This window comes from Salmo salar, chromosome 04 (genome assembly GCF_965601325.2).
Source record: "Salmo salar chromosome 04, fSalSal1, whole genome shotgun sequence".
NCBI classification, from domain to species: Eukaryota; Metazoa; Chordata; class Actinopteri; order Salmoniformes; family Salmonidae; genus Salmo; species Salmo salar.
This window is the reverse complement of record NC_138294.1, coordinates 91,394,107-91,420,943: the sequence shown is the minus strand read 5'-3', so window position 1 is coordinate 91,420,943 and position 26,837 is coordinate 91,394,107. Positions and strand designations below refer to the sequence as shown.

Here is a 26,837-nt window from a genome sequence, read left to right as displayed (position 1 = left end):
TTCGTTTTGGTCCTCAAACCTACCAGCGTTTTTCCCCTTGCTCCTGTCTTGTCTATATTCCTGTTTTCTAGTTTTCCCGGTTTTGTCCTTTCTGCCTGCCCTGACCCTGAGCCGTCCTGTACCTCTGCCTGCCAGTGTTCGAATAAATACACTTTTGTTAGTTCGACATTGTCTGTACCTGGGTCTTACCTTCAAACATGATAGTACGAACTGGCCATGACTGACCCAGCACACTTGGACCAGCTGCGCAATGCCATCGCCTCCCAAGGAGCTGTTATTGGAAGGCACGAGGAGTTGATTCGTGGTCTGATGGAAGGGTTTCAGGCTGTGGCCGAACATCACGACCAAGCATTGGACACATTGCTGGAGCAAGTCCGTGGGTTGTCTACAAGGCAGCCTACCATGACGGTAGCTTCCCACCCCCTCAGTAACCCGGCTGGTAGCACCGCCGTCACTCTGGTTTCCCGGGAACCCCGCTTACCTCCCCCGGAGCGCTTCGATGGAGAGTTGGGCACCTGTCGGGCGTTTTTCGCTCAGTGTTCCCTCATCATGGAGATGCAGCTTTCCTCTTTTTTCTCTCAGACTGCTCTGAGATAGCGTACCTCATCACGCTGATGTCCGGGAAGGCCCTCGCTTGGGCTACGGCCGTTTTGGAACAAGTCGGCCGTATGCTTCAGTCTGGAGGGATTCGTGGCGGATGTGATTTTTTTTTTGAGGCTCTGTGGTCCTGGAGAGAGGCTGCCTGGAAGTTACTCCAGCTTCGGGCAGGACTCCCTCATTGTGTCAGACTGTGCGGTGGAGTTCCGCACGCTAGCAGCGGAGGGTACCTGGAACCCGGAAGCGCTGTTCGACACGTTCCTGCACAGATTATCGGAGGAGGCAAAGGATGAGCTTGCAGACTGAGAACTACAAACGGATCTCGACTCACTCACTCACATCCAGATGGATGGTCGGCTACAGGAACGTAGGGGTTCGATTGCGGTCCCAATCGCTCACTTAAGGATCCCACCTTGCATCTGATGAAATCCGGAAGTCCCTGGCGTCTACGTCCCCGAGAGGATCCGAGCTTACCCGAGTTCCTCCAAGAGCCTCCGGAGACAGCTGATTCATTTCTTCCTCAGCCGAACGCGTACGCAGACTTGAGTTATTGTGGTACTGCCGGTGATTATGTGTCTACCTGTCCCTTCAAGAGACCTAGCTCATTTGGAGTGAGTACTCTGGTGGGTCTTAAAGAAAACATTTTGTCTCCCCTTGCTCGCCACCCTCTCCGTGCCATCCTGCGGTGGGGCGACAGGTCAAAGTTTCTCCGGGTACTCATCGACTCGGGGGCCAATGTGAGTCTCATGGACGTTACTCTGGCGTCCGAGCTGGGCATCCCCACTCAACCCCTCTCCATTCCCATGGGGGTGTTAGAGCGTATTCCCGGGGGCTTGGAATTGGCCCCGGACCTCTCCGCCAGCCCCGCGGAGTACCAGGACCACCGGGAGGGGTTCAGTAAGGCCCGGGCCACTTCACTTCCACAGCAACGACCGGTGTCTAAGATGGTCAAGCCAGATGCACTCGCAAGCCGCTATAACCCCTCGGCAAACACCCCCGGAAGTCGAGACCTTTCCGCCCTGCTCCAAGATCATTAGCCCCTCTGCTGTTTGTCCTCTGTTGCGCCGTGCCCTCCGTATACTTCCTACCTTTCCTGTGTCTAGAATTAAACTCATGTCTCACAGCCTTTTGTCTCAAGTTCTTGAGTGAGGTTAAAAATGAGGATCAGCTGCATTGACCCTGTTTGCTCTTGGATGGATATAAACAACTGTCACAAAATGCTGGGGGAATTCACAGGGGGAGGTAGAAGGAGCGTAGTAACACAGTAGCTCTATATCAGGAGTGCATATTTTTATTCCTGACAATCGTAGTTTTTACACCATCTATCATTTATCAGAACACGGACTCCACCTCCATGCTCCATACCGGTAGCTTCACTGTGTCCCGGGTGTCGTAGGGATTGGACCAAAACGCAGCGGGAACGTGTAAACTCATCTTCTTATTTTATTAGAAGGAAAACGAAAGAAACACGTATACAAAAACAACAAATGACACTAAACAGTCCCGTCAGGTGCACGAACACAAAACAGGAAATAACTACCCACAAAACCCATAGAAAAACACCCCTACTAAATAGCACCTTCAATTAGAGGTAACGAGGAACAGCTGCCTCCAATTGAAGGTCAAAACAATAAACTAGACATAGAAATAGAAAAACTAGAAAATAGAACATAGAAATACAAAACATAAAAGACAACCCAAAAACCCCGACAACACAAAACAAACACACCCTCTGCCACGTCCTGACCAAACTACAATAACAAACAACCTGTTTTACTGGTCAGGACGTGACACACTGTCTCTGTCCATACGAGTGATAGTGAAGCCATCAGGGGTGACTTCAGAGTCGGGTGTTGAAAGTGTTCCACAGGGATGCTGGCCCATGTTGACTCCAATGCTTCCCACAGTTGTGTCAAGTTGACTGGATGTCATTTGGGTGGTGGACCATTCTTGAAACTCACAGGAAACTGTTGAGCGTGACAAACCCCAGCAGATTACCCCTATAATGGGTGTGTAGCTCAGGCCTGTATTAAAAAAAGCTTCTCAGAGTAGGAGTTCCTTCTGATTGGCTCCAGGAGTTCATTACCACCCAGAGTTCCTCGCTGTCAGGTCAGGGGTCGTTCGACCGCACAGTCCTCTTTATACTCACTGAAGAGCGAATCAAAGCACGGCTTACGACCGCCCTCGGTAGAGCCCTTCGACTTCATTGATGGCACCTTAGGCCTGTGTGTGTGTGTGTGTGAGAGAGAGAGAGATACTCAAGTAGATTAGCAGAGCCAGTATTCAAAGCACAGTCGGGTCGTACGACCGTCCCATTCAAGGCCTTTGACTGCAAGGCAGCCCTGGGTTTAACTCTAGTCTGGTTCCCAGTGGTTAAACCACACAGGGTCACACCACCCACCGTGGGAATATTGATTAGATGAAAACGCATTGATTACTTTACCTCAGGGGAAGAGAGAGATATAGGGGGGGGGGGGACAGAGAAAGAAAGAGAGATGGGATGAGTGACAACTTGCAAGAGACAGATACTTGAGGGCACACAGTAAAGTCTGTTAAAAAGTTGCAATTGTCTATTCAAAGAGCAACAGCCTTTTAAAAAGCAACGAAACGCTTTGAAAATGTGGCATCGATATGAATCAGAAACATTTATTCTAGTGTCAAAATTGACTACAAAGTGTAAATAGGATAGTTTGGGTAATAAAGTCAGATGATTTACATTTTAGTCATTTAGCAGACGCTCTTATCCAGAGCGACTTACAGTAGTGAATGCATACATTTCATAAATTTTTTCTCCGTACTGGTCCCCCGTGGGAATTGAATCCACAACCCTGGCATTGCAAACACCATGCTCTACCAACTGAGCCACACGGGACCACAGATCTGTGGTCACAACTGGTAAATTAAGGTTGGGTTTTGATTGGATGATGTACATTTGCCCTGTGAGACTGGGTGAGAGAGTGATGTTAAGGGTGAGAGACTGGGTGAGAGGTAGTGAGAGACTGGGTGAGAGGTAGAGATGAGAGACTGGGTGAGAGAGAGATGTTAAGGGTGAGAGACTGGGTGAGAGAGAGATGTTAAGGGTGAGAGACTGGGTGAGAGAGATGTTAAGGGTGAGAGACTGGGTAAGAGAGATGTTAAGGATGAGAGACTGGGTGAGAGATAGTGAGAGACTGGGTGAGAGGTAGAGATGTTAAGAGTGAGTGACTGGGTGAGAGGTAGAGATGAGAGACTGGGTGAGAGGTAGATATGTTAAGGGTGAGAGACTGGGTGAGAGGTAGAGATGAGAGACTGGGTGAGAGGTAGATATGTTAAGGGTGAGAGACTGGGTGAGAGAGATGTTAAGGGTGAGAGACTGGGTAAGAGAGATGTTAAGGATGAGAGACTGGGTGAGAGATAGTGAGAGACTGGGTGAGAGGTAGAGATGTTAAGAGTGAGTGACTGGGTGAGAGGTAGAGATGAGAGACTGGGTGAGAGGTAGATATGTTAAGGGTGAGAGACTGGGTGAGAGGTAGAGATGAGAGACTGGGTGAGAGAGATGTTAAGGGTGAGAGACTGGGTGAGAGAGATGTTAAGGGTGAGAGACTGGGTAAGAGAGATGTTAAGGATGAGAGACTGGGTGAGAGATAGTGAGAGACTGGGTGAGAGGTAGAGATGTTAAGAGTGAGTGACTGGGTGAGAGGTAGAGATGAGAGACTGGGTGAGAGGTAGATATGTTAAGGGTGAGAGACTGGGTGAGAGGTAGAGATGAGAGACTGGGTGAGAGGTAGAGATGAGAGACTAGGTCAGAGAGATGTTAAGAGATGTTAAGGGTGAGAGACTGGGTGAGAGAGAGATGTTAAGGGTGAGAGACTGGGTGAGAGAGATGTTAAGGGTGAGAGACTGGGTAAGAGAGATGTTAAGGATGAGAGACTGGGTGAGAGATAGTGAGAGACTGGGTGAGAGGTAGAGATGTTAAGAGTGAGTGACTGGGTGAGAGGTAGAGATGAGAGACTGGGTGAGAGGTAGATATGTTAAGGGTGAGAGACTGGGTGAGAGGTAGAGATGAGAGACTGGGTGAGAGGTAGAGATGTTAAGGGTGAGAGACTGGGTGAGAGGTAGAGATGAGAGACTGGGTGAGAGAGAGATGTTAAGGGTGAGAGACTGGGTGAGAGAGAGATGTTAAGGGTGAGAGACTGGGTGAGAGAGATGTTAAGGGTGAGAAACTGGGTGAGAGGTAGAGATGAGAGACTGGGTGAGAGATAGAGATGAGAAACTGGGTGAGAGGTAGAGATGTTAAGGGTGAGAGACTGGGTGAGAGGTAGAGATGAGAGACTGGGTGAGAGGTAGATATGTTAAGAGTGAGTGACTGGGTGAGAGGTAGAGATGAGAGACTGAGTGAGAGGTAGAGATGTTAAGGGTGAGTGACTGGGTGAGAGGTAGAGAAGTTAAGGGTGAGAGACTGGGTGAGAGGCGGAGATGTTAAGGGTGAGAGACTGGGTGAGAGATGGTGAGAGACTGGGTGAGAGGTAGAGATGTAAAGAGTGAGTGACTGGGTGAGAGGTAGAGATGAGAAACTGGGTGAGAGGTAGATATGTTAAGGGTGAGAGACTGGGTGAGAGGTAGAGATGAGAGACTGGGTGAGAGGTAGATATGTTAAGAGTGAGTGACTGGGTGAGAGGTAGAGATGAGAGACTGAGTGAGAGGTAGAGATGTTAAGGGTGAGTGACTGGGTGAGAGGTAGAGAAGTTAAGGGTGAGAGACTGGGTGAGAGGTAGAGATGAGAGACTGGGTGAGAGGCGGAGATGTTAAGGGTGAGAGACTGGGTGAGAGATAGTGAGAGACTGGGTGAGAGGTAGAGATGTAAAGAGTGAGTGACTGGGTGAGAGGTAGAGATGAGAAACTGGGTGAGAGGTAGATATGTTAAGGGTGAGAGACTGGGTGAGAGATAGTGAGAGACTGGGTGAGAGAGAGATGTTAAGGGTGAGAGACTGGGTGAGAGAGAGCTGTTAAGGGTGAGAGACTGGGTGAGAGAGATGTTAAGGGTGAGAGACTGGGTGAGAGAGATGTTAAGGGTGAGAAACTGGGTGAGAGGTAGAGATGAGAGACTGGGTGAGAGATAGAGATGAGAAACTGGTTGAGAGGTAGAGATGTTAAGGGTGAGAGACTGGGTGAGAGGTAGAGATGAGAGACTGGGTGAGAGGTAGAGATGAGAGACTGGGTGAGAGGTAGATATGTTAAGGGTGAGTGACTGGGTGAGAGGTAGAGATGAGAGACTGGGTGAGAGGCGGAGATGTTAAGGGTGAGTGACTGGGTGAGAGGTAGAGATGTTAAGGGTGAGTGACTGGGTGAGAGGTAGAGAAGTTAAGGGTGAGTGACTGGGTGAGAGGTAGAGATGAGAGACTGGGTGAGAGGCGGAGATGTTAAGGGTGAGTGACTGGGTGAGAGGTAGAGATGAGAGACTGGGTGAGAGGTAGAGATGTTAAGAGTGAGAGAGAGAGATGAAGGTAGAGAAAAGATGAGTCAGGGGTTTACATAAGGCAAGGACAGCCTCCGCCTGGCAGAGTGGACAGTAATTCATATTTTCTTTGTGTCCCTTCTTTTCTTCATATTCCCCTTCCTCTGTTATTTTTTTCTGCTGGCCTCAGCCTAAATCCTGCCCCTGTGGCCTTAGATAGCCACTCAGCTGGAGAAAACCATTTACCTGGAGAGGGAGATAGGGAGAGAGAGAGAGAGAGAGAGAGGGAAAGAGACGGAGAGAGAGATGCAGAGAGAGAGAGATGCAGAGAGAGAGAGAGAGAGAGAGAGAGAGAGAGAGAGAGAGAGAGAGAGAGTTAAAGCGTAAAGGGATATGAGGAGGAGGAGGTGGAGGAGGGGAGGAGAAGTAGGAGGAGGGGTGGAGAGGAGGAGAGGAGAGGAGGAGGGGAGAAGAGAAGTAGGAGAGGAGGTGGAGAGGAGAAGAGGAGTGGAGGAGGAGGAGATAAGTATATGTCTGTCTGAGAGAGAGGAGAAGAGGATGTGTCATCAATCAGACACCACTAGACACAGTGCTGTAAGAGGGTTTTGAAATGTGTGTGTGTGACACATGTATTGAAGGTAAGCACATCTAGTTACTGAGTGTAAGGAGGCAATTACTTTTTCACACAGGGGCATTGGGTGTTACATAACTTTGTTAATGAAATAAATAAAATAAGTATCCATTTTTATGTGTTATTTGTAAAGTCAGGTTTCCTTTATTAAATATTATGTTTTGCTTTGAAGATCTGATAACATTCCGTATCAAAAATATGCAAAAAATTGAGAAAATCTGAAAAGGGGGCAAATTCTTTTTCACAGGACTGTAAGTGAATTTGGCTCAATACTTTGGGTCCCCTAAAATGGGGGGGGACTATATAAAGAAAGTGCAGTAATTTGTAGAGATATGGATGAAAATAATCTCAAATTAAAGCTGACAGTCTGCACTTTAACCTCATAGTCATTGTATCTTTTAAAATCCAAAGCGCTGGAGTACAGAGTCAAAACAACAACAAAATGGGACACTATCCCAATTTTTATTGGCCAGTCTGTGATATGGCTTTTTCTTTGCTACTCTGCCTAGAAGGCCAGCATCCCGGAGTCACCACTTCACTGTTGATGTTGAGACTGGTGTTTTGCGGATACTATTTAATGAAGCTGCCAGTTGAGGACTTGTGAGGTGTCTGCTTCTCAAACTAGACACTCTAATGTACTTGCCCTCTTGCTCAGTTGTGCACCGGGGCCTCCAACTCCTGCGCTGTTCTGTAAAGGGAATAGTACACAGCGTTGTACGAGATCTTCAGTTTCTTGGCAATTTCTCAAATGGAATAACCTTAATTTCTCAGAACAAGAATAGACTGGCCATTTTGAGCCTGTAATCAAACACACAAATGCTGATGCTCCAGATACTCAACTAGTCTAAAGAAGGCCAGTTTTATTGCTTCTTTAATCAGGACAACAGTTTTCAGCTGTGCTAACATAATTGTAAAAGGTTTTTCTAATGATCAATTTGCCTTTTAAAATGATAAACTTGGATTAGCTAACACAACGTGCCATTGGAACACAGGAGTGATGGTTGCTGATAATGGGCCTCTGTACGCCTATGTAGATATTCCATAAAAAAATCAGCCGTTTCCAGCTACAATAGTCATTTACAACATTAACAATGTCTACACTGTATTTCTGATCAATTTGATGTTATTTTAATGGACAATTTTTTTTTTTTTTCTTTAAAAAAAACAAAAAATGACCCAGGACGATAGAAATGTCTTTAAAACTCTGGGTTGGAGCTTATGGCTGTTCTGCCTCCTTGTCAAATCAGTTTGATATGCATCCAACAGAACTACAATCCCTATCGAGTGTTAGGGGGGCAGTCAAAGCTGTCGGAGATATGCCCCTTCCACAAATGATATTCTATGATGCGTACTACCACCTCGAAGCTTCAAATGAGAAACACCTTCATGGAGAAGAGATAAGAGATGACCAACGACTCGTAGTGTCTGTGTCTCTATAATATTCAGACTTAATGTAAATCTCCAGTCTGTTAATTAATTAACGAGGGTCAGACCTTGCTAAGCGCCTGCAGATCAGAGCCAGATGCAACACTCAGAGATCGTCTCAGTTACCTAATAGACGGAATTACCTGATTAATTGATTAGTGGAGTGCATGTATTATGGCTTGAGAGAAACAGAAACCGAGACTGTCTGTCTGTCTGTCTGTCTCTCTCGCTCACTCTCTCTGTCTGTCTGTCTGTCTGTCTGTCTGTCTGTCTGTCTGTCTGTCTGTCTGTCTGTCTGTCTGTCTGTCTGTCTGTCTGTCTGAGACAGAGCGAGAGAGAGTGAGAGAGACAGACAGAAAGAGAGAGTGAGTGAGCGAGACAGACAGACAGACAGACAGACAGACAGACAGACAGACAGACAGACAGACAGACAGACAGACAGACAGACAGACAGACAGACAGACAGACAGACAGACAGAAAGAGAGAGCGAGAGAGAGAGAGACAGACAGGCTATATATCTTTATTTTTTCATGATTATGCTTTCACTTATTTTTTCAGTTTCTCAACATTTTCAGTAAGCAGGCAATGGCTTGAGGCAGAAGGAACATGAGCGTTGTGGTAATTGTCTCCTATTTGCCACTTTGGCAAGCTACATTTCTCTTCACATTTAGCTGTGATGTTACTGTGACACTTTCAGACACAATGTATAGCTGTAGAGAAGAAGGAAGGAGGAAGAAACAGAAGAAGAAAAGTAGGAGAAGGAAAAGCGCATTACCAGGTGAAAGGGAATATGGCTGATGAGAGAGAGAATCAAAAGCGTAAGTGAAACCAAGACAGTTTCATATTGTTAGGTGGAATTGCGTATTGCACTGAGGGTAGTACTGTATGACCGCTGTCCACGGTGCTGATCTCTCCCTCGTCGACCGCTGGTGCTGAAACGGACAGCTGCGTGTGTTTGTGTGTGTGTGTGTGTGTGTGTGTGTGTGTGTGTGTGAGAGAGAGAGAGAATTATCTGAGGTCAAACTGATGTTACCCAGTCACAGTGACCTTCCTTATCACTCAGACCCCACCTCTCCACACACACACCCCCCCCCCCCCATCCCCGGGAGACCGGTCTTACCGAATCCCGTTTGACCTTGTCGTTTAAAAAAAAAAAAAGCAAAGAGCTGAGGTCATCTGTCTGCTGAGACTGTTCATTAACTGTGGCGCTCGGTTCAGTCAACGGGTTTATGGTCTATGATCATTCTCCCGGCCTTAGTCACGGCTCTGATGAGATTTAACCACAGGAGGTTGGTGGAACCTTAATTGGGGAGGACGGGCTCGTGGTAACGCCTGGAGTGGAATCAGTGGAACGGTATCAAAGGCGTGGTTTCCATGTGTTTTGATGCCGTTCCATTTGCTCCTTTCCAGCCATTTATTATGAGCCGTCCTCTCCTCAGCAGCCTCCGCTGGATTAAACTATATTCCGTTCTGCCATAATCATATCAGCAATACCTCTCCCGTCCCGCCACCCGCCGACGGACTGGAGGGCACGTGTTGAAATGTTCTCCTCTGCCGCAACCAACAGCCCTGTTCTTAAACTCGGTTGGTAATATGACAGAGATGTTTCTCCACCAAAGTGATTCAGCGTTTCTCAAACTTTTCAAATTGTCCCTCATAAATGCCCTAACGACCGTAGAATTTGTTCCATAGATTATTCATCGTGAAGATTTTTTTTTTTACTCAGTTCTTTGGGGAATAGGCCCGCTGTTAGTTATGATTGTTCTCCTTAAGAACTGCAGAGTAGCCACTAGTCCTATAGGCTCTGTTTCCTGGCATATACCGGTGAGTTATGTTGTTGAGGGATCTCTCTCTCTGTCGCATATAATATGTTCAACAGAAAGAGACATCACAGTCACAGGCCTCTACTGATCTACACAAGGCTCACTGCTCAACAGAAAGAGACATCACAGTCACAGGCCTCTACTGACCTACACAAGACTCACTGCTCAACAGAAAGAGACATCACAGTCACAGTCACAGATCTACACAAGGCTCACTGCTCAACAGAAAGAGACATCACAGTCACAGGCCTCTACTGATCTACACAAGGCTCACTGCTCAACAGAAAGAGACATCACAGTCACAGGCCTCTACTGACCTACACAAGACTCACTGCTCAACAGAAAGAGACATCACAGTCACAGTCACAGATCTACACAAGGCTCACTGCTCAACAGAAAGAGACATCACAGTCACAGGCCTCTACTGACCTACACAAGACTCACTGCTCAACAGAAAGAGACATCGCAGTCACAGGCCTCTACTGATCTACACAAGACTCACTGCTCAACAGAAAGAGACATCGCAGTCACAGGCCTCTACTGATCTACACAAGGCTCACTGCTCAACAGAAAGAGACATCACAGTCACAGGCCTCTACTGACCTACACAAGACTCACTGCTCAACAGAAAGAGACATCGCAGTCACAGGCCTCTACTGATCTACACAAGACTCACTGCTCAACAGAAAGAGACATCGCAGTCACAGGCCTCTACTGATCTACACAAGGCTCACTGCTCAACAGAAAGAGACATCGCAGTCACAGGCCTCTACTGATCTACACAAGGCTCACTGCTCAACAGAAAGAGACATCACAGTCACAGGCCTCTACTGATCTACACAAGGCTCACTGCTCAACAGAAAGAGACATCGCAGTCACAGGCCTCTACTGATCTACACAAGGCTCACTGCTCAACAGAAAGAGACATCGCAGTCACAGGCCTCTACTGATCTACACAAGGCTCACTGCTCAACAGAAAGAGACATCGCAGTCACAGGCCTCTACTGATCTACACAAGGCTCACTGCTCAACAGAAAGAGACATCGCAGTCACAGGCCTCTACTGACCTACACAAGGCTCACTGCTCAACAGAAAGAGACATCGCAGTCACAGGCCTCTACTGATCTACACAAGGCTCACTGCTCAACAGAAAGAGACATCGCAGTCACAGGCCTCTACTGATCTACACAAGGCTCACTGCTCAACAGAAAGAGACATCGCAGTCACAGGCCTCTACTGACCTACACAAGGCTCACTGCTCAACAGAAAGAGACATCGCAGTCACAGGCCTCTACTGGACTCAGCTGCTTAATTCTTTATTCGACTGGACTGGATCGTTTAGTTTTTATATACTTTATAGCTCCTTCAAACCTCATATTTGCTCTCATTTCTAATAGCATGTGAAATGTCACAAATGAATAAAGTAGAGCAGGCCTATATGCAATTTATGAAACAGATTATGTTAGTTTTACAATAGTCTACATTATGTTAGTTTTATAATAGGCTTCATTATCTTAGTTTTACACTAGGCTACATTATGTTAGTTTTACAATAGGCTACATTATGTTAGTTTTACAATAGCCTGCATTATGTTAGTTTTACAATAGGCTACATTATGTTAGTTTTACAATAGCCTGCATTATGTTAGTTTTACAATAGGCTACATTATGTTAGTTTTACAATAGCCTGCATTATGTTAGTTTTACAATAGGCTACATTATGTTAGTTTTACAATAGCCTGCATTATGTTAGTTTTACAATAGGCTACATTATGTTAGTTTTACAATAGCCTGCATTATGTTAGTTTTACAATAGGCTACATTATGTTAGTTTTACAATAGGCTACATTATGTTAGTTTTACAATAGGCTACATTATGTCAGTTTTACAATAGCCTGCATTATGTTAGTTTTACAATAGGCGACACTTAGTTAGCCTGACAATAGGCGACATTGTTAGTTTTACAATAGCCTACATTGGTGGTTTGTAGCCTGCTATGTTTATGTTGTTGTCTCTTTGAACCACTCCAAACAAGGATTTCCTTCACGAGAAAAATAAAGTTATTGTAATATATTGAGAAGTTAAGACCTTTGCATTTTGCATTTTGGGGAAATGATTCTTATTATTAAATGGCCATGAGATTCCTTATTACCTTCAGTTCACAAAGGTAAAGGGTTGTCAGACATCACTACACATGGGAGTATATGACGTCAACTTAACACTTGGGGATTGGTCCTCCTCCAAGTCTGGATTGGTCCTCCTCCAAGTCTGGATTGGTCCACCTCCAAGTCTGGATTGGTCCTCCTCCCAGTCTGGATTGGTCCTCCTCCCAGTCTGGATTGGTCCACCTCCAAGTCTGGATTGGTCCTCCTCCCAGTCTGGATTGGTCCTCCTCCCAGTCTGGATTGGTCCACCTCCCAGTCTGGATTGGTCCTCCTCCCAGTCCCAGTCTGGATTGGTCCTCCTCCCAGTCTGGATTGGTCCACCTCCCAGTCTGGATTGGTCCTCCTCCCAGTACCAGTCTCGATTGGTCCTCCTCCCAGTCTGGATTGGTCCTCCTCCCAGTCCCAGTCTGGATTGGTCCACCTCCAAGTCTGGATTGGTCCTCCTCCCAGTCTGGATTGGTCCTCCTCCCAGTCTGGATTGGTCCACCTCCCAGTCTGGATTGGTCCTCCTCCCAGTCTGGATTGGTCCTCCTCCCAGTCCCAGTCTGGATTGGTCCTCCTCCCAGTCCCAGTCTGGATTGGTCCTCCTCCCAGTCCCAGTCTGGATTGGTCCTCCTCCCAGTCTGGATTGGTCCACCTCCCAGTCTGGATTGGTCCTCCTCCCAGTCTGGATTGGTCCTCCTCCCAGTCTGGATTGGTCCTCCTCCCAGTCTGGATTGGTCCTCCTTCCAGTCTGGATTGGTCCTCCTCCCAGTCTGGATTGGTCCTCCTCCCAGTCTGGATTGGTCCTCCTTCCAGTCTGGATTGGTCCTCCTCCCAGTCTGGATTGGTCCTCCTTCCAGTCTGGATTGGTCCTCCTCCCATTCTGGATTGGTCCTCCTCCCAGTCTGGCATTACACATCCTTTAATCCATCTCTTTTTCACTCTCCCTTTTCGTCTCTCTCTCACACACACACACACACACACACACACACACACACACACACACACACACACACACACACACACACACACACACACACACACACACACACACACAGACACACACACACACACACACAGACACACACACACACACACACACACACACAGACAGTGTCTCTCATTAGTTATTGATGCATACGAGGGAAAATAATCTGGGACAGAAGTTAAAGAGCCATGCTGTCTCGCATCAACCAGCTCTCACAGTCTCTCGTCAGAATTAGAATTCATCCATGTTTCTCAAACCTCAAATTTCAAAGTTGTTTAAGGTTAAGGTTAGGCATTAACTCTGAATGGTTAAGGTTAGGCATTAACTCTGAATGGTTAAGGTTAGGCATTAACTCTGAATGGTTAAGGTTAGGCATTAACTCTGAATGGTTAAGTTCAAATTAAAACTTTATATTAGTGGATTCGAACATGCAACCTTTGACACAAAAGGTTTCCACGTCATCTCCCGACATCCCCAAACATGGATGGACGTTAAATATTGACTTGTATCACGGGTGTCCTGGTTGCTCAACATACATACATCCCATTGATAATTCTCAATTGTTTTATTAATAGATACATTTTCTACTGTAATTACAGTTTATACATGTACTTACATACTGATACAGTCGTTTAGAATAATCTGTAGAAGGAACTCAAACTATTTATTCTGTTGTCGAAACTATAGTCACTCAACTAAACCGGCCTGCTGTACATCTATATTTGAACAAGTCTTATGTTTTCTCATGTCTCTATGATAGAAGATAAGCATGTTTTCATTATGTGTTGTTGTACATGGGTATATTTACAGAAATGTATAATTCACAGATATTTACAATAAAGGTCCATATTCATCTCTTTTTTTTGTTTGTCCCTATATTGGACAACGAAGTCTGTTGCTTTCCAAATCATCGGCTACATATTATAAACAAATACAGTTAATAATATAAGTTGAGAACAAACGGATACTAATTGCTCTTCCGTTCATGAAACAGTTTACTCTGTACATAAAAACAACGGTTGATAATGGCATAAATTGAGGGAGTGGACGTTAAACATTAAACGGCGACGTTAGCCAGCCTGGGATCAGAGTCCTGTTCGTACCGGTAATGGTACACTTCCATCTGGTCGCGGCACGCATCACGAATGTTGTTGAGCCACCGTTTGATGCCTCTCCGGTTTAGATAAAGCACCATGAGGAATACAATACCGATCATTGCCATGACTATCCCTAGGAACACGTAGGATACCGCCTCTAAATTCTCATTAAGACAATCCACGTCCTCACCGCGTAACCGCTCCAGTGGAATCCCCTTCTTGGCATCAGGCTCAGCGCACAGGAGGCGCGCAGCGTCCACACATTGAGAAGAGTTCTTTAACCAGAAGTAGAACGACTCAAGTTCACAGTTACACCTGAAAGGATTTAGTGACAAATAAATGCGCACTCTCTTGTGATGGTACAAACTAGATATGTTCTCTTTACCAATGTTCTCGATTGAGTTGTTGGTGAGAACTAAAGTGTGTAGGTTGAACGCGTCCAACCGTGAAATGGGTATGGTTTTCAACCGATTGCTTGATAGCTCCAACCGGTGGAGGTTGCGTAACGTTTCGGTGCCATGCAGCGCGTTGGAGAGCTGCGCCACGGCTGGAGCAAGGAGCGAGTTGTTCAGGTGAAGAGAACGGAGCTCTCGTAGACCGTGAAACGCCCGGTCAGAAATATACACCAACGGGTTGTGGCTTAAATCCAGTAAATTCAACCTGGGGAGTCCCGTGAAAGCGTCAGCCTCGATTACCATGATCCCATTATGTGACAGTGAGAGGGTCGTTAGTTCGAGTTCCGTCCCGTTATTCGAGGAGAACGCTCCTCCCGGTAACGTTGAGATGTTGTTCCCCCTGAGTATTAACGTGGTCGCCCACGTCGGTATGTCACCCGGTAACTCAGTGTGTTCGCCACCTCGGCAGGTCACCGTCCCGGAGTCTCTGACACAGATACATGATAACGGACACTCTTCCTCTGCTTTGACAGAAGAAAACAACAAACACACTAACACAACCTCGGCTAATAAACAAAAACACTGGCCTTTCAGAAAAGAAAGGACACCTCGTGAAACGTCACTACAATAATACATTTTTCTTGCACAACGTCGTTTCGAAGAGGGAGACTGGACACACTTCCCTCTCTCTCTCTCTCTCTCCCTCTCTCTCTCTCTGAGGCCACAGGTCAAGTAGTTTCGTCGGTCAGTTTGCTTGAGAGAGAGAAGAAAAAAAAACACTCAATAGTCTTTATTCTTCTTCATTCTCGCATTCCTTCTCTCTCTTCTCCCCCCCCAAAAAAATGTGTCCGGACTGTCTCTCTCCCTGCGGAGTTGACGCGCAGTGAGGTGAAGGTATGAGTACAGTAGAATATTGGCAGAGCTGCGACGTGAGATGGTGGAAGAGGGAAAATGCTGCGGGTTAGGGTGTGTGGACAGCAGCTTATTCTCTCTCTCATCTCTCCACCCCCTCTCTCTCTCTCTCTCTCTCTCTCTCTGAGGTGTTTTTGACGTCTCGTTTAGTGAGTGAGTGTGAGTGAGTCAGACTGAGGAGAGATCCGCGTAGCACTCTCACACACTCTCACAGTACCAGCATGTGAAGAGGACACGATCCACAGAACTGACTGAATGACAGGCAGACAGACAGACTTCCCTGTTCTCTTCTCTCTTCCATCTCAATTAGTGATGGAGAGAACACCTCTAACCACTTCAACTGAGCCGATGGAACAAAGTGTGTGTGAGAGAGAAGCAGTGAAGTCTTGTTTTCAGGTTACCAGAACAGAAGAGGAGACTTGACAGTTGACACCGGTCCTGGCTAGACACCCTAATTAAATACAACCATTAGAGTGCTACCAACTTCAACCTACACTCCTAGCTTACTAGCCTGTTACCATTAGCTTACTAGCCTGTTACCATTAGCTTACTAGCCTATTACCATTAGCTTCCTAGCCTATTACCATTAGCTTACTAGCCTGTTACCATTAGCTTACTAGCCTATTACCATTAGCTTACTAGCCTGTTACCATTAGCTTACTAGCCTATTACCATTAGCTTACTAGCCTGTTACCATTAGCTTACTAGCCTGTTACCATTAGCTTACTAGCCTATTACCATTAGCTTACTAGCCTGTTACCATTAGCTTACTAGCCTGTTACCATTAGCTTACTAGCCTGTTACCATTAGCTTACTAGCCTGATTACCATTAGCTTACTAGCCTGTTACCATTAGCTTACTAGCCTGTTACCATTAGCTTACTAGCCTGTTACCATTAGCTTACTAGCCTATTACCATTAGCTTACTAGCCTGTTACCATTAGCTTACTAGCCTATTACCATTAGCTTACTAGCCTGTTACCATTAGCTTACTAGCCTATTACCATTAGCTTACTAGCCTATTACCATTAGCTTACTAGCTTATTACCATTAGCTTACTAGCCTATTACCATCAACCTACTAGCCTGTTACCATTAATTAACCTACTAGCCTACTACTACAGATTCTAGTCTACTGTCTTTCTGTCAAATGCCAGTCAGTTGCTGCTACAGTGTAGGCCTAGTAGTTATACCATTGCTTTGCAGAGCCCTCAGCTGTTCAATTGAAAAGTGATTAGCCATTATATGACTGTTGTCACAATGTCCCAACTGTCATAGCCTACCGCTTGGTATAGAGGGGATGTGTTGGCCATGAATACTGGATAATGTGTTTATATTTCTTTTTTTGGCTATAGGGCTAGGTTGCTGGGGTCAACTCCAGGTCATCGCCATGGCAACAGTCTATTGATTATCTATATGCGTATTCGCCTATTTTCTACTACTATAGATTACCCATGTTATTTTATTAACAGATGATTTAATGTCAGATATATCTTCAGAAAAAGAAAGGTGAGTTGAAACTGTCACGTGTTAGATTCATTAAAGGCCTGAATGGATGATCAATAACAGGCCTGAATGGATGATCTATAACAGGCCTGAATGGATGATCAATAACAGGCCTTAAATGGATGATCTATAACAGGCCTGAAATGGATGATCAATAACAGGCCTGAATGGATGATCAATAACAGGCCTAAGGATGATCTATAACAGGCCTTAAATGGATGATCTATAACAGGCCTGAATGGATGATTCTATAACAGGCCTTAATGGATGATCTATAACAGGCCTTAATGGATGATCTATAACAGGCCCTGAAATGGATGATTTATAACAGGCCTTGAATGGATGATCTATAACAGGCCTTAAATGGATGATCTATAACAGGCCTTAATGGATGATCTATAACAGGCCTGAATGGATGATCAATAACAGGCCTGAATGGATGATCTATAACAGGCCTTAATGGATGATCTATAACAGGCCTGAATGGATGATCTATAACAGGCCTTAAATGGATGATCTATAACAGGCCTGAATGGATGATCTATAACAGGCCTTAATGGATGATCTATAACAGGCCTGAATGGATGATCTATAACAGGCCTTAATGGATGATCTATAACAGGCCTGAATGGATGATCTATAACAGGCCTGAATGGATGATCTATAACAGGCCTGAATGGATGATCTATAACAGGCCTGAATGGATGATCTATAACAGGCCTGAATGGATGATCTATAACAGGCCTTAATGGATGATCTATAACAGGCCTGAATGGATGATCTATAACAGGCCTGAATGGATGATCTATAACAGGCCTTAATGGATGATCTATAACAGGCCTGAATGGATGATCTATAACAGGCCTGAATGGATGATCTATAACAGGCCTTAATGGATGATCTATAACAGGCGTATATCAACTATGTTCCCCTTGTCTTCCCTGTATGCATTCTGTACTGTAAGTCGCTCTGGATAAGAGCGTCTGCTAAATGACTAAAATGTAAAAAATGTTGTCTTATTGTATGAGTGCTGATCTGAGATCAGTTTAGCCTTTAAAATCATATTGAATAAGATACACGTATTTTCTGTTTAATATACACTACCAGTCAAACGTTTTGGACACACCTACCAATTCAAGGTTTTAAATATATATATTTTTTTACTATTTTCTACATTGTAGAATAATAGTGATGAAATCGAAACGATGAAATAACACATATGGAATCTTGTAGTAACCCCCCCAAAAAAGTGTTAAATACATTTTATACTTTACAATCTTCAAAGTAGCTACCCTTTTGCCTTGATGACAGCGTTGCACACTCAGAGTTCCCTCTGTCCAGTGTCTGTGTTCTTAATCTTTTATTTTTATTGGCCAGTCTGAGATATGGCTTTTTCTTTGCAACTCTGCCTAGAAGGCCAGCATCCCAGAGTCGCCTATTCACTGTTGATGTTGAGACTGGTGTTTTGCGGGTACTATTTAATAAAGCTGCCAGTTGAGGACTTGTGAGGCGTCTGTTTCTCAAAGTAGACACTCTAATGTACTTGTCCTCTTGCTCAGTTGTGCACCAGGGCCTCCCACTCCTCTTTCTATCCTGGTTAGGGCCAGTTTGTGCTGTTCTGTGAAGGGAGTAGTACACAGCGTTGTACGAGATCTTCTGTTTCTTGGCAATTTCTAGCATGGAATAGCTTTCATTTCTCAGAACAAGAATAGACTGACAAGTTTCAGAGGAAAGTTCTTTGTTTCTGGCCATTTTGAGCCTGTAATCAAACCCACAAATGCTGATGCTCCAGATACTCAACCAGTCTAAAGGAGGCCAGTTTTATTGCTTCTTTAATCAGAACAACAGTTTTCAGCTGTGCTAACATAATTGTAAAAGGGTTTTCTAATGATCAATTAGCCTTTTAAAATGATAAACTTGGATTAGCTAACACAACGTGCCATTGGAACAAAGGAGTGATGGTTGCTGATAATGGGCCTCTGTACGCCTATGTAGATATTCCATTAAAAAATTAAAAAATCCACCCCGCTTTAGGCGGCTGTATTTTTCCATAGTATCCAGACCACCTCTCTCCTAATCTTTCGCCAGCCTAGCCATTTTCGGGCAGTTGTTCCCCTCCCTAACTTAGGGAGGCCCCATTTCCTGTTCCTATTCACAACGTCGTCTTTTCAACTCTGCCCTGCTCATTTTGAAATAGTAACAGTGTCCTAGTTTGAAACAGTCTACTCACACACAGTATTGGATTATAGTCTTTAACACATTATTATAGTCTTCAACACATTATTATAGCCTTATAATTCTAATACATTTCACACAGTTATATGGTTTCAGAGTGGAGTATTTTAGTCAAAACCTCAGACATATAAATCCTTTTATCACAGACACAAAATTGTTTTGTATTGAATTCAATAGAATAAAATAGAGATAGAGTTCTTTAATGTAGCCATTGGCGGTATTATACAGGCAAAACATTAAGGAACTGGCAGTGTCTCACTCTCCTTCTCTCTCTCTCTCTCTCTCACCTTCTCTCTCTCTCTCTCTCTCTCTCTCTCTCTCTCTCTCTCTCTCTCTCTCTCTCTCTCTCTCTCTCTCCTTCTCTCTCTCTCTCTCTTTTCTCTATTGAATTATATGCAGCCTCATATTTAAATAGTTAAGTGGACGGGACACATGACAGGGACTAATTAGACAAATGTGCTTAGGCTGTTATAAGGTATTATATAAGCCAATGGTGATCTATAAGGGATTTATTCAGTGATTTTCTTATTCGTCTAATATATGTGTTTATTCATTCACAACTAGGATGGGTGACATTTTATCTTACGTTTCTGTAATAAACCAATTTCTAAGGCATTTATAAATTGTGTGTTCACCATTTATTAATCATTACTCCCACATTAATAAACCATTTACTAATCGTTAGTCTTTTTTGCAGCTTCTAATCTAAAGTGTGTGCTAAATATACTTTATAGATTTGAGTGACAAATGGAGAGACAGACTGCACATCAGGGAGTCAACAGAGGCCCAATTATACAGAGGCCCAGTTATACAGAGGCCCAGATATACAGAGGCCCAGTTATACAGAGGCCCAGTTATACAGAGGCCCAGTTATACAGAGACCCAGTTATAATGGTGAGTTGAGACAACAGAGGCCCAGTTATACAGAGGCCCAGTTATAGTGGTGAGTTGAGGACAACAGAGGCCCAGTTATAGTGGTGAGTTGAGGTAACAGAGGCCCAGTTATACAGAGGCCCAGTTATAGTGGTGAGTTGAGGTAACAGAGGCCCAGTTATAGTGGTGAGTTGAGGTAACAGAGGCCCAGTTATACAGAGGCCCAGTTATAATGGTGAGTTGAGCAGACAGAGGCCCAGTTATAGTGGTGAGTTGAGACAACAGAGGCCCAGTTATACAGAGGCCCAGTTATAGTGGTGAGTTGAGACAACAGAGGCCCAGTTATACAGAGGCCCAGTTATAGTGGTGAGTTGAGACCCACAGAGGCCCAGTTATAGTGGTGAGTTGAGACAACAGAGGCCCAGTTATACAGAGGCCCAGTTATAATGGTGAGTTGAGCCAACAGAGGCCCAGTTATACAGAGGCCCAGTTATAGTGGTGAGTTGAGACAACAGAGGCCCAGTTATACAGAGGCCCAGTTATAATGGTGAGTTGAGACAACAGAGGCCCAGTTATAGTGGTGAGTTGAGGCAACAGAGGCCCAGTTATACAGAGGCCCAGTTATAATGGTGAGTTGAGACAACAGAGGCCCAGTTATACAGAGGCCCAGTTATAGTGGTGAGTTGAGGCAACAGAGGCCCAGTTATACAGAGGCCCAGTTATAGTGGTGAGTTGAGACAACAGAGGCCCAGTTATAGTGGTGAGTTGAGACAACAGAGGCCCAGTTATAGTGGTGAGTTGTATCTCCAGTGATGTTTTTACATGTTGTATTTGTCTTAAACATGAGCTGGTTAAAAAAGGAGGAGGACTATGTTTCACCGGTCACTGGGGGGTCACTGGGGGGTCAATGGGGGGTCACTGGGGGGTCACTGGGAGGTCACTGGGGGGTCACTGGGGGCTGTACACATAGTGATGTGGGCTGATGTGACCAAAATGTCAGGGCTGAATTTTTGTCCCAGTCCACCCCTGCCCCCAAGGAGGACCTTCCTGTGTGTGTGTGTGTTCACACTGTGTTTGTTTGCATGCGTGACCGTTAATGAATGAGTTTCTATCCCCACAGCTGCCGAATCATGTGTCACTTCTGTCTCTCGTATTTGTCTCCTAGATTACAACTCCCCAGTTCACAAACACTCTCTCTCTCTCTCTCTCTCTCTCTCTCTCTCTCTCTGTCTCTCTCTTTGTCTCTCTCTCTGTCTCTCTCCTGTCTCTCTCTGTCTCTCTCTCTCTCCTCTCTCTCTCCTCTGTCTCTCTCCTCTCTCTCTCTCACTCTCTGTCTCTCTCTCTCTCTCCTCTCTCTCTCTGTCTCTCTCTCTGTCTCTCTCTTTGTCTCTCTCTCTCTCCTCTCTCTCTCTCTTGTCTCTCTCTCTCTCTCTCTCTCTCTCTGTCTCTCTCTCTCTCCTCTCTCTCTCTGTCTCTCTCTGTCTCTCTCTCTCTCTCCTCTCTCTCTCTCTCTGTCTCTGTCTCTCTCCTCTCTCTCTCTCTCTCTCTCTCTCTCTCTGTCTCTGTCTCTCTCTCTCTCTCTCTCTCTCTCTCTCTCTCTCTCTCTCTCTCTCTCTCTCCTCTGTCTCTGTCTCTCTCTCTCTCTCCTCTCTCTCTGTCTCTGTCTCTCTCTCTCTCTCTGTCTCTGTCTCTGTCTCTGTCTCCGTCTCTCTCTCTCTCTCTCTCTCTCCCCCTCCCTCCCTCACTCCCTCACTCTAAGTGGGTCTGTTAGTGTTGGTCTTTGTGATAAGTGTTGTCAGTAGTATTACAGCACAGTGAGTTATTGCCTGTCAGTCTTACCAGAACATGTTGGCAGGCAGAGAGAGTCCAGTGACCTCATGCAATAAACACTGAATCAGCCATTGAAGAGACTGACTTAACCTATCTAGTATTTATCTATCTAGACAACTGTATAATTAGAAAATGGGATATATAGTCAGTTACACAACTGAATGCCTTCAACCGAAATATGTCTTGTACATTTAACCCAACCCCTCTGAATCAGAGAGATGTTGCTCTCTGTCTCTCTCTCTCTGAAGATTAACAGCAGGTTTGTTTTCCAAGATGGTTATTAGATGACCCTATATGACCCCCCGAGTGTCTGAGAGGGCCAATCACAGTAGGACATCTGCTCTGCTCCTCCTCCTCTCCCCCAGGACCCTGGCTCTAAGTGCTGCTCTGCTCCTCCTCCTCTCCCCCCAGGACCCCTGGCTCTAAGTGTTGCTCTGCTCCTTCTCCTCTCCCCCAGGACCCCAGCTCTAAGTGCTGCTCTGCTCCTCCTCCTCTCCCCCCAGGACCCAGGCTCTAAGTGCTGCTCTGCTCCTCCTCCTCTCCCCCAGGACCCAGGCTCTAAGTGCTGCTCTGCTCCTCCTCCTCTCCCCCAGGACCCAGGCTCTAAGTGCTGCTCTGCTCCTCCTCCCTCCCCCCAGGACCCCAGGCTCTAAGTGCTGCTCTGCTCCTCCTCCTCCCCCCAGGACCCAGGCTCTAAGTGCTGCTCTGTTCCTCCTCTCCCCCCAGGACCCAGGCTCTAAGTGTTGCTCTGCTCCTCCTCCTCTCCCCCAGGACCCAGGCTCTAAGTGCTGCTCTGTTCCTCCTCTCCCCCAGGACCCAGGCTCTAAGTGCTGCTGTGCTCCTCCTCTCCCCCAGGACCCAGGCTCTAAGTGCTGCTCTGCTCTGCTCCTCCTCTCCCCCAGGACCCCTGGCTCTAAGTGCTGCTCTGCTCCTCCTCCTCTCCCCCCAGGACCCAGGCTCTAAGTGCTACTCTCCTCCTCCTCTCCCCCAGGACCCCAGCTCTAAGTGCTGCTCTCTCCTCCTCCTCTCTCCCCCAGGACCCCAGCTCTAAGTGCTGCTCTGCTCCTCCTCCTCTCCCCCCAGGACCCAGGCTCTAAGTGCTGCTCTGCTCCTCCTCCTCCTCTCCCCCAGGACCCTGGCTCTAAGTGCTGCTCTGCTCCTCCTCCTCTCCCCCAGGACCCAGGCTCCAGATGGTTTCCAGGGTTCTCCCCTCTATCTGCCTTGGCCAGGAGACAGTAGATTTAGTGGCTGCTGGTAATCAGAGCTTTTTGCTGGAACATTGTCACGGTGTTTGTGTGTGTCTGTGTGTGTCTCTGTGTGTGTGTCTGTGTGTGTGTCTGTGTGTGTCTCTGTCTGTGTCTGTGTGTGTCTCTGTGTGTGTGTCTGTGTGTTAATGGCGCTCCGCTTGGCTTGGCTCGTGACCTAACGGTTGACATTGAACCATGTAATTGAGTTACCCAAGGCTGCCCATCCTCATCACCTAGCTGGTGTGTATATATGTGATCAGCTGCCCATCATCCTAGCAATACAAGGCTCTCATTTGTCATTTCCCTCATTACTGACAGAACGCATGTGTGTGTGTGTGTGTGTGTGTGTGTGTGTGTGGGTGTGTGTGGGTGGGGGGGGGGGGGGGGGGGCAGAGCGAGAGAGTATGAGCATGTGTGTGTGTGTGTGTGTGTGTGTGTGTGTGTGTGTGTGTGTGTGTGTGTGTGTGTGTGTGTGTGTGTGTGTGTGTGCGTGTGTGTGTGTGTGTGGGTGGGGGGGGGGCAGAGCGAGAGAGTATGAGCATGTGTGTGTGTGTGTGTGTGTGTGAGTGTGTGTGTGTGTGTGTGTGTGTGTGTGTGTGTGTGTGTGTGTGTGTGTGTGTGTGTGTGTGTGTGTGTGTGTGTGTGTATTGAGAACCTTGGAACTGCAGATCTCAGTTATTTGTTGCTCCATTCCCTGGCAGCGCTACTCCCCACCCCCTAACCCCCCTCCCCACCCCCTAACCCCCCTCCCCACCCCCTAACCCCCCTCCCCACTGCTACGTTTTATAACAGTCATCTGACTCTTCCCCCTCTGGGCTGTGGAATGAGTGATACACTGGAGAATGCTGAGTCACCATCTAACACTCAGAGCCCCCCCCCCCCCCACACACACACACACACACACACACACACACACACACACACACACACACACACACACAGGGACACAGACACACACACACACACACACACACACACACACACACACACACACACACAGACAGACAGACAGACAGACAGACAGACAGACAGACAGACAGACAGACAGACAGACAGACAGACAGACAGACAGACAGACAGACAGACAGACAGCACAGACAGACAGACAGACAGGACAGACAGACAGACAGACAGACAGACAGACAGGCCTGGGGTTGTCATGATATAAAGTATATATATCAGCATATATATAGAGAGAGAGATTAGAACTAACGGCTAAATGACTCAACATAAACTGGCCATTCTGAAACATTAACATCGCTCTTTATGACACCCGTAGACACACACGTCTGTCTTTCAACGACTCTCCATAATCCTTCCCTCCATCCCTGACAATTCTGTCTTTCAACGACTCTCTATAACCCTTCCCGCCATCCCTGACAATTCTGCCTTTCAACGACTCTACATAACCCTTCCCTCCATCCCTGACAATTCTGTCTTTCAACGACTCTACATAACCCCTTCCCTCCATCCCTGACAATTCTGTCTTTCAACAACTCTACATAACCCTTCGCACCATCCCTGACAATTCTGTCTTTCAACGACTCTACATAACCCTTCTCACCATCCCTGACAATTCTGCCTTTCAACGACTCTACATAACCCTTCGCACCATCCCTGACAATTCTGTCTTTCAACAACTCTACATAACCCTTCCCTCCATCCCTGACAATTCTGTCCCTCAACGACTCTCCATAATCCTTCCCTCCATCCCTAACAATTCTGTCTTTCAACGACTCTACATAACCCTTCCCTCCATCCCTGACAATTCTGTCCCTCAACGACCTCTACATAATCCTTCCCTCCATCCCTGACAATTCTCTCCTTCAACGACTCTACATAACCCTTCCCTCCATCCCTGACAATTCTGTCTTTCAAAGACTCTACATAACCCTTCCCTCCATCCCTGACAATTCTGTCTTTCAACGACTCTACATAACCCTTCCCTCCATCCCTGACAATTCTGTCTTTCAACGACTCTACATAATCCTTCCCTCCATCCCTGACAATTCTGTCTTTCAACGACTCTACATAATCCTTCGCACCATCCCTGACAATTCTGTCTTTCAACGACTCTACTAATAACCCTTCCCTCCATCCCTGACAATTCTGTCCCTCAACGACGCTCCATAAAGGCTCCACAGTTTTATCTTTAGACTGTAAGAGCATGTATGTTCTCTGTATGCTGCAGCTGCTGTTATTTTGTCATATATTTTTAGGTGTTGTAACAATTTCTTTAGACAGTAAAAAGAAATATGAGGTGGGGAAACAGACAAGTGGGAGAACCAATGGGAGTTACTACTTTCCATGTTGACTGGAATATATTCAGTATGTTTCTATTAGTGAAACCTCTGCAACCTCAAGATGTCTGACCTTCACTATGCGAGAGAGCGGGATGTCTGACCTTCACTATGTGAGAGCGGGATGTCTTGACCTTCACTATGCCGAGAGCAGGATGTCTGACCTTCACTATGTGAGAGCGGGATGTCTGACCTTCACTATGCGAGAGCAGGATGTCTGACCTTCACTATGTGAGAGCAGGATGTCTGTCTGTCTTTCACTATGTGAGAGCGGGATGTCTGACCTTCACTATGTGAGAGCAGGATGTCTGTCCTTCACTATGTGAGAGCAGGATGTCTGACCTTCACTATGTGAGAGCAGGATGTCTGTCCTTCACTATGTGAGAGTAGGATGTCTGTCCTTCACTATGCGAGAGCAGGATGTCTGACCTTCACTATGTGAGAGCAGGATGTCTGTCCTTCACTATGTGAGAGTAGGATGTCTGTCCTTCACTATGTGAGAGCAGGATGTCTGTCCTTCACTATGTGAGAGCAGGATGTCTGTTCTTCACTATGTGAGAGCAGGATGTCTGTCCTTCACTATGTGAGAGCAGGATGTCTGACCTTCACTATGTGAGAGCAGGATGTCTGACCTTCACTATGTGAGAGCAGGATGTCTGTCCTTCACTATGTGAGAGCAGGATGTCTGTCTGTCCTTCACTATGTGAGAGCAGGATGTCTGTCCTTCACTATGTGAGAGCAGGATGTCTGTCTGTCCTTCACTATGTGAGAGCAGGATGTCTGTCCTTCACTATGTGAGAGCAGGATGTCTGTTCTTCACTATGTGAGAGCAGGATGTTTGACCTTCACTATGTGAGAGCAGGATGTCTGTCTGTCCTTCACTATGTGAGAGCAGGATGTCTGTCCTTCACTATGTGAGAGCAGGATGTCTGTCCTTCACTATGTGAGAGCAGGATGTCTGTCTGTCCTTCACTATGTGAGAGCAGGATGTCTGTTCTTCACTATGTGAGAGCAGGATGTCTGCCCTTCACTATGTGAGAGCAGGACGTGTGTTCCCTTCACTACCTCCCACCCTCCAGCCCAATCTAGACACCCACACACCATCTCTACATCTCTCTCAACTAATACTATACAGCTACATACATCTGCTGATATTGTCCCTCCATCCCAACCTCCCTCCTTCCAGCCCAACCTCCCTCCCTCCCTCCCTCCCTCCCTCCAGTCCTCCCTCCCTATAGCCCAACCTCCCTCCAGCCCTCCCTCACTCTAGCCCTCCCTCCATTCATCCCAACCTCCCTCCAGCCAAACCTCCTTCCCTCCAGTCCTCCCTCCCTCCAGCCCAACCTCCCTCCAGCCCTCCCTCCCTATAGCCCAACCTCCCTCCCTCCAGCCCTCCCTC

The 26,837-nt window shown here is 46.4% G+C and overlaps 1 protein-coding gene across 1 annotated transcript; it reads right to left on the bottom strand.

The window, feature by feature from the left end:
- Positions 1-13,595: 13,595 nt before the first annotated feature.
- Positions 13,596-15,512, bottom strand: LOC106604012 (trophoblast glycoprotein-like). Its single transcript, XM_014198341.3, has one exon. The coding sequence runs from the start codon at positions 15,171-15,173 to the stop codon at positions 14,103-14,105; it is 1,071 nt and encodes a 356-aa protein (XP_014053816.2). The 5' UTR covers positions 15,174-15,512; the 3' UTR covers positions 13,596-14,102.
- Between the last annotated feature and the right edge of the window lie 11,325 nt (positions 15,513-26,837).

Excerpts from the sequence above, each read along its gene's own strand:
- LOC106604012 (XM_014198341.3), bottom strand. The coding sequence starts at position 15,173 with ATGTATTATTGTAGTGACGTTTCACGAGGTGTCCTTTCTTTTCTGAAA.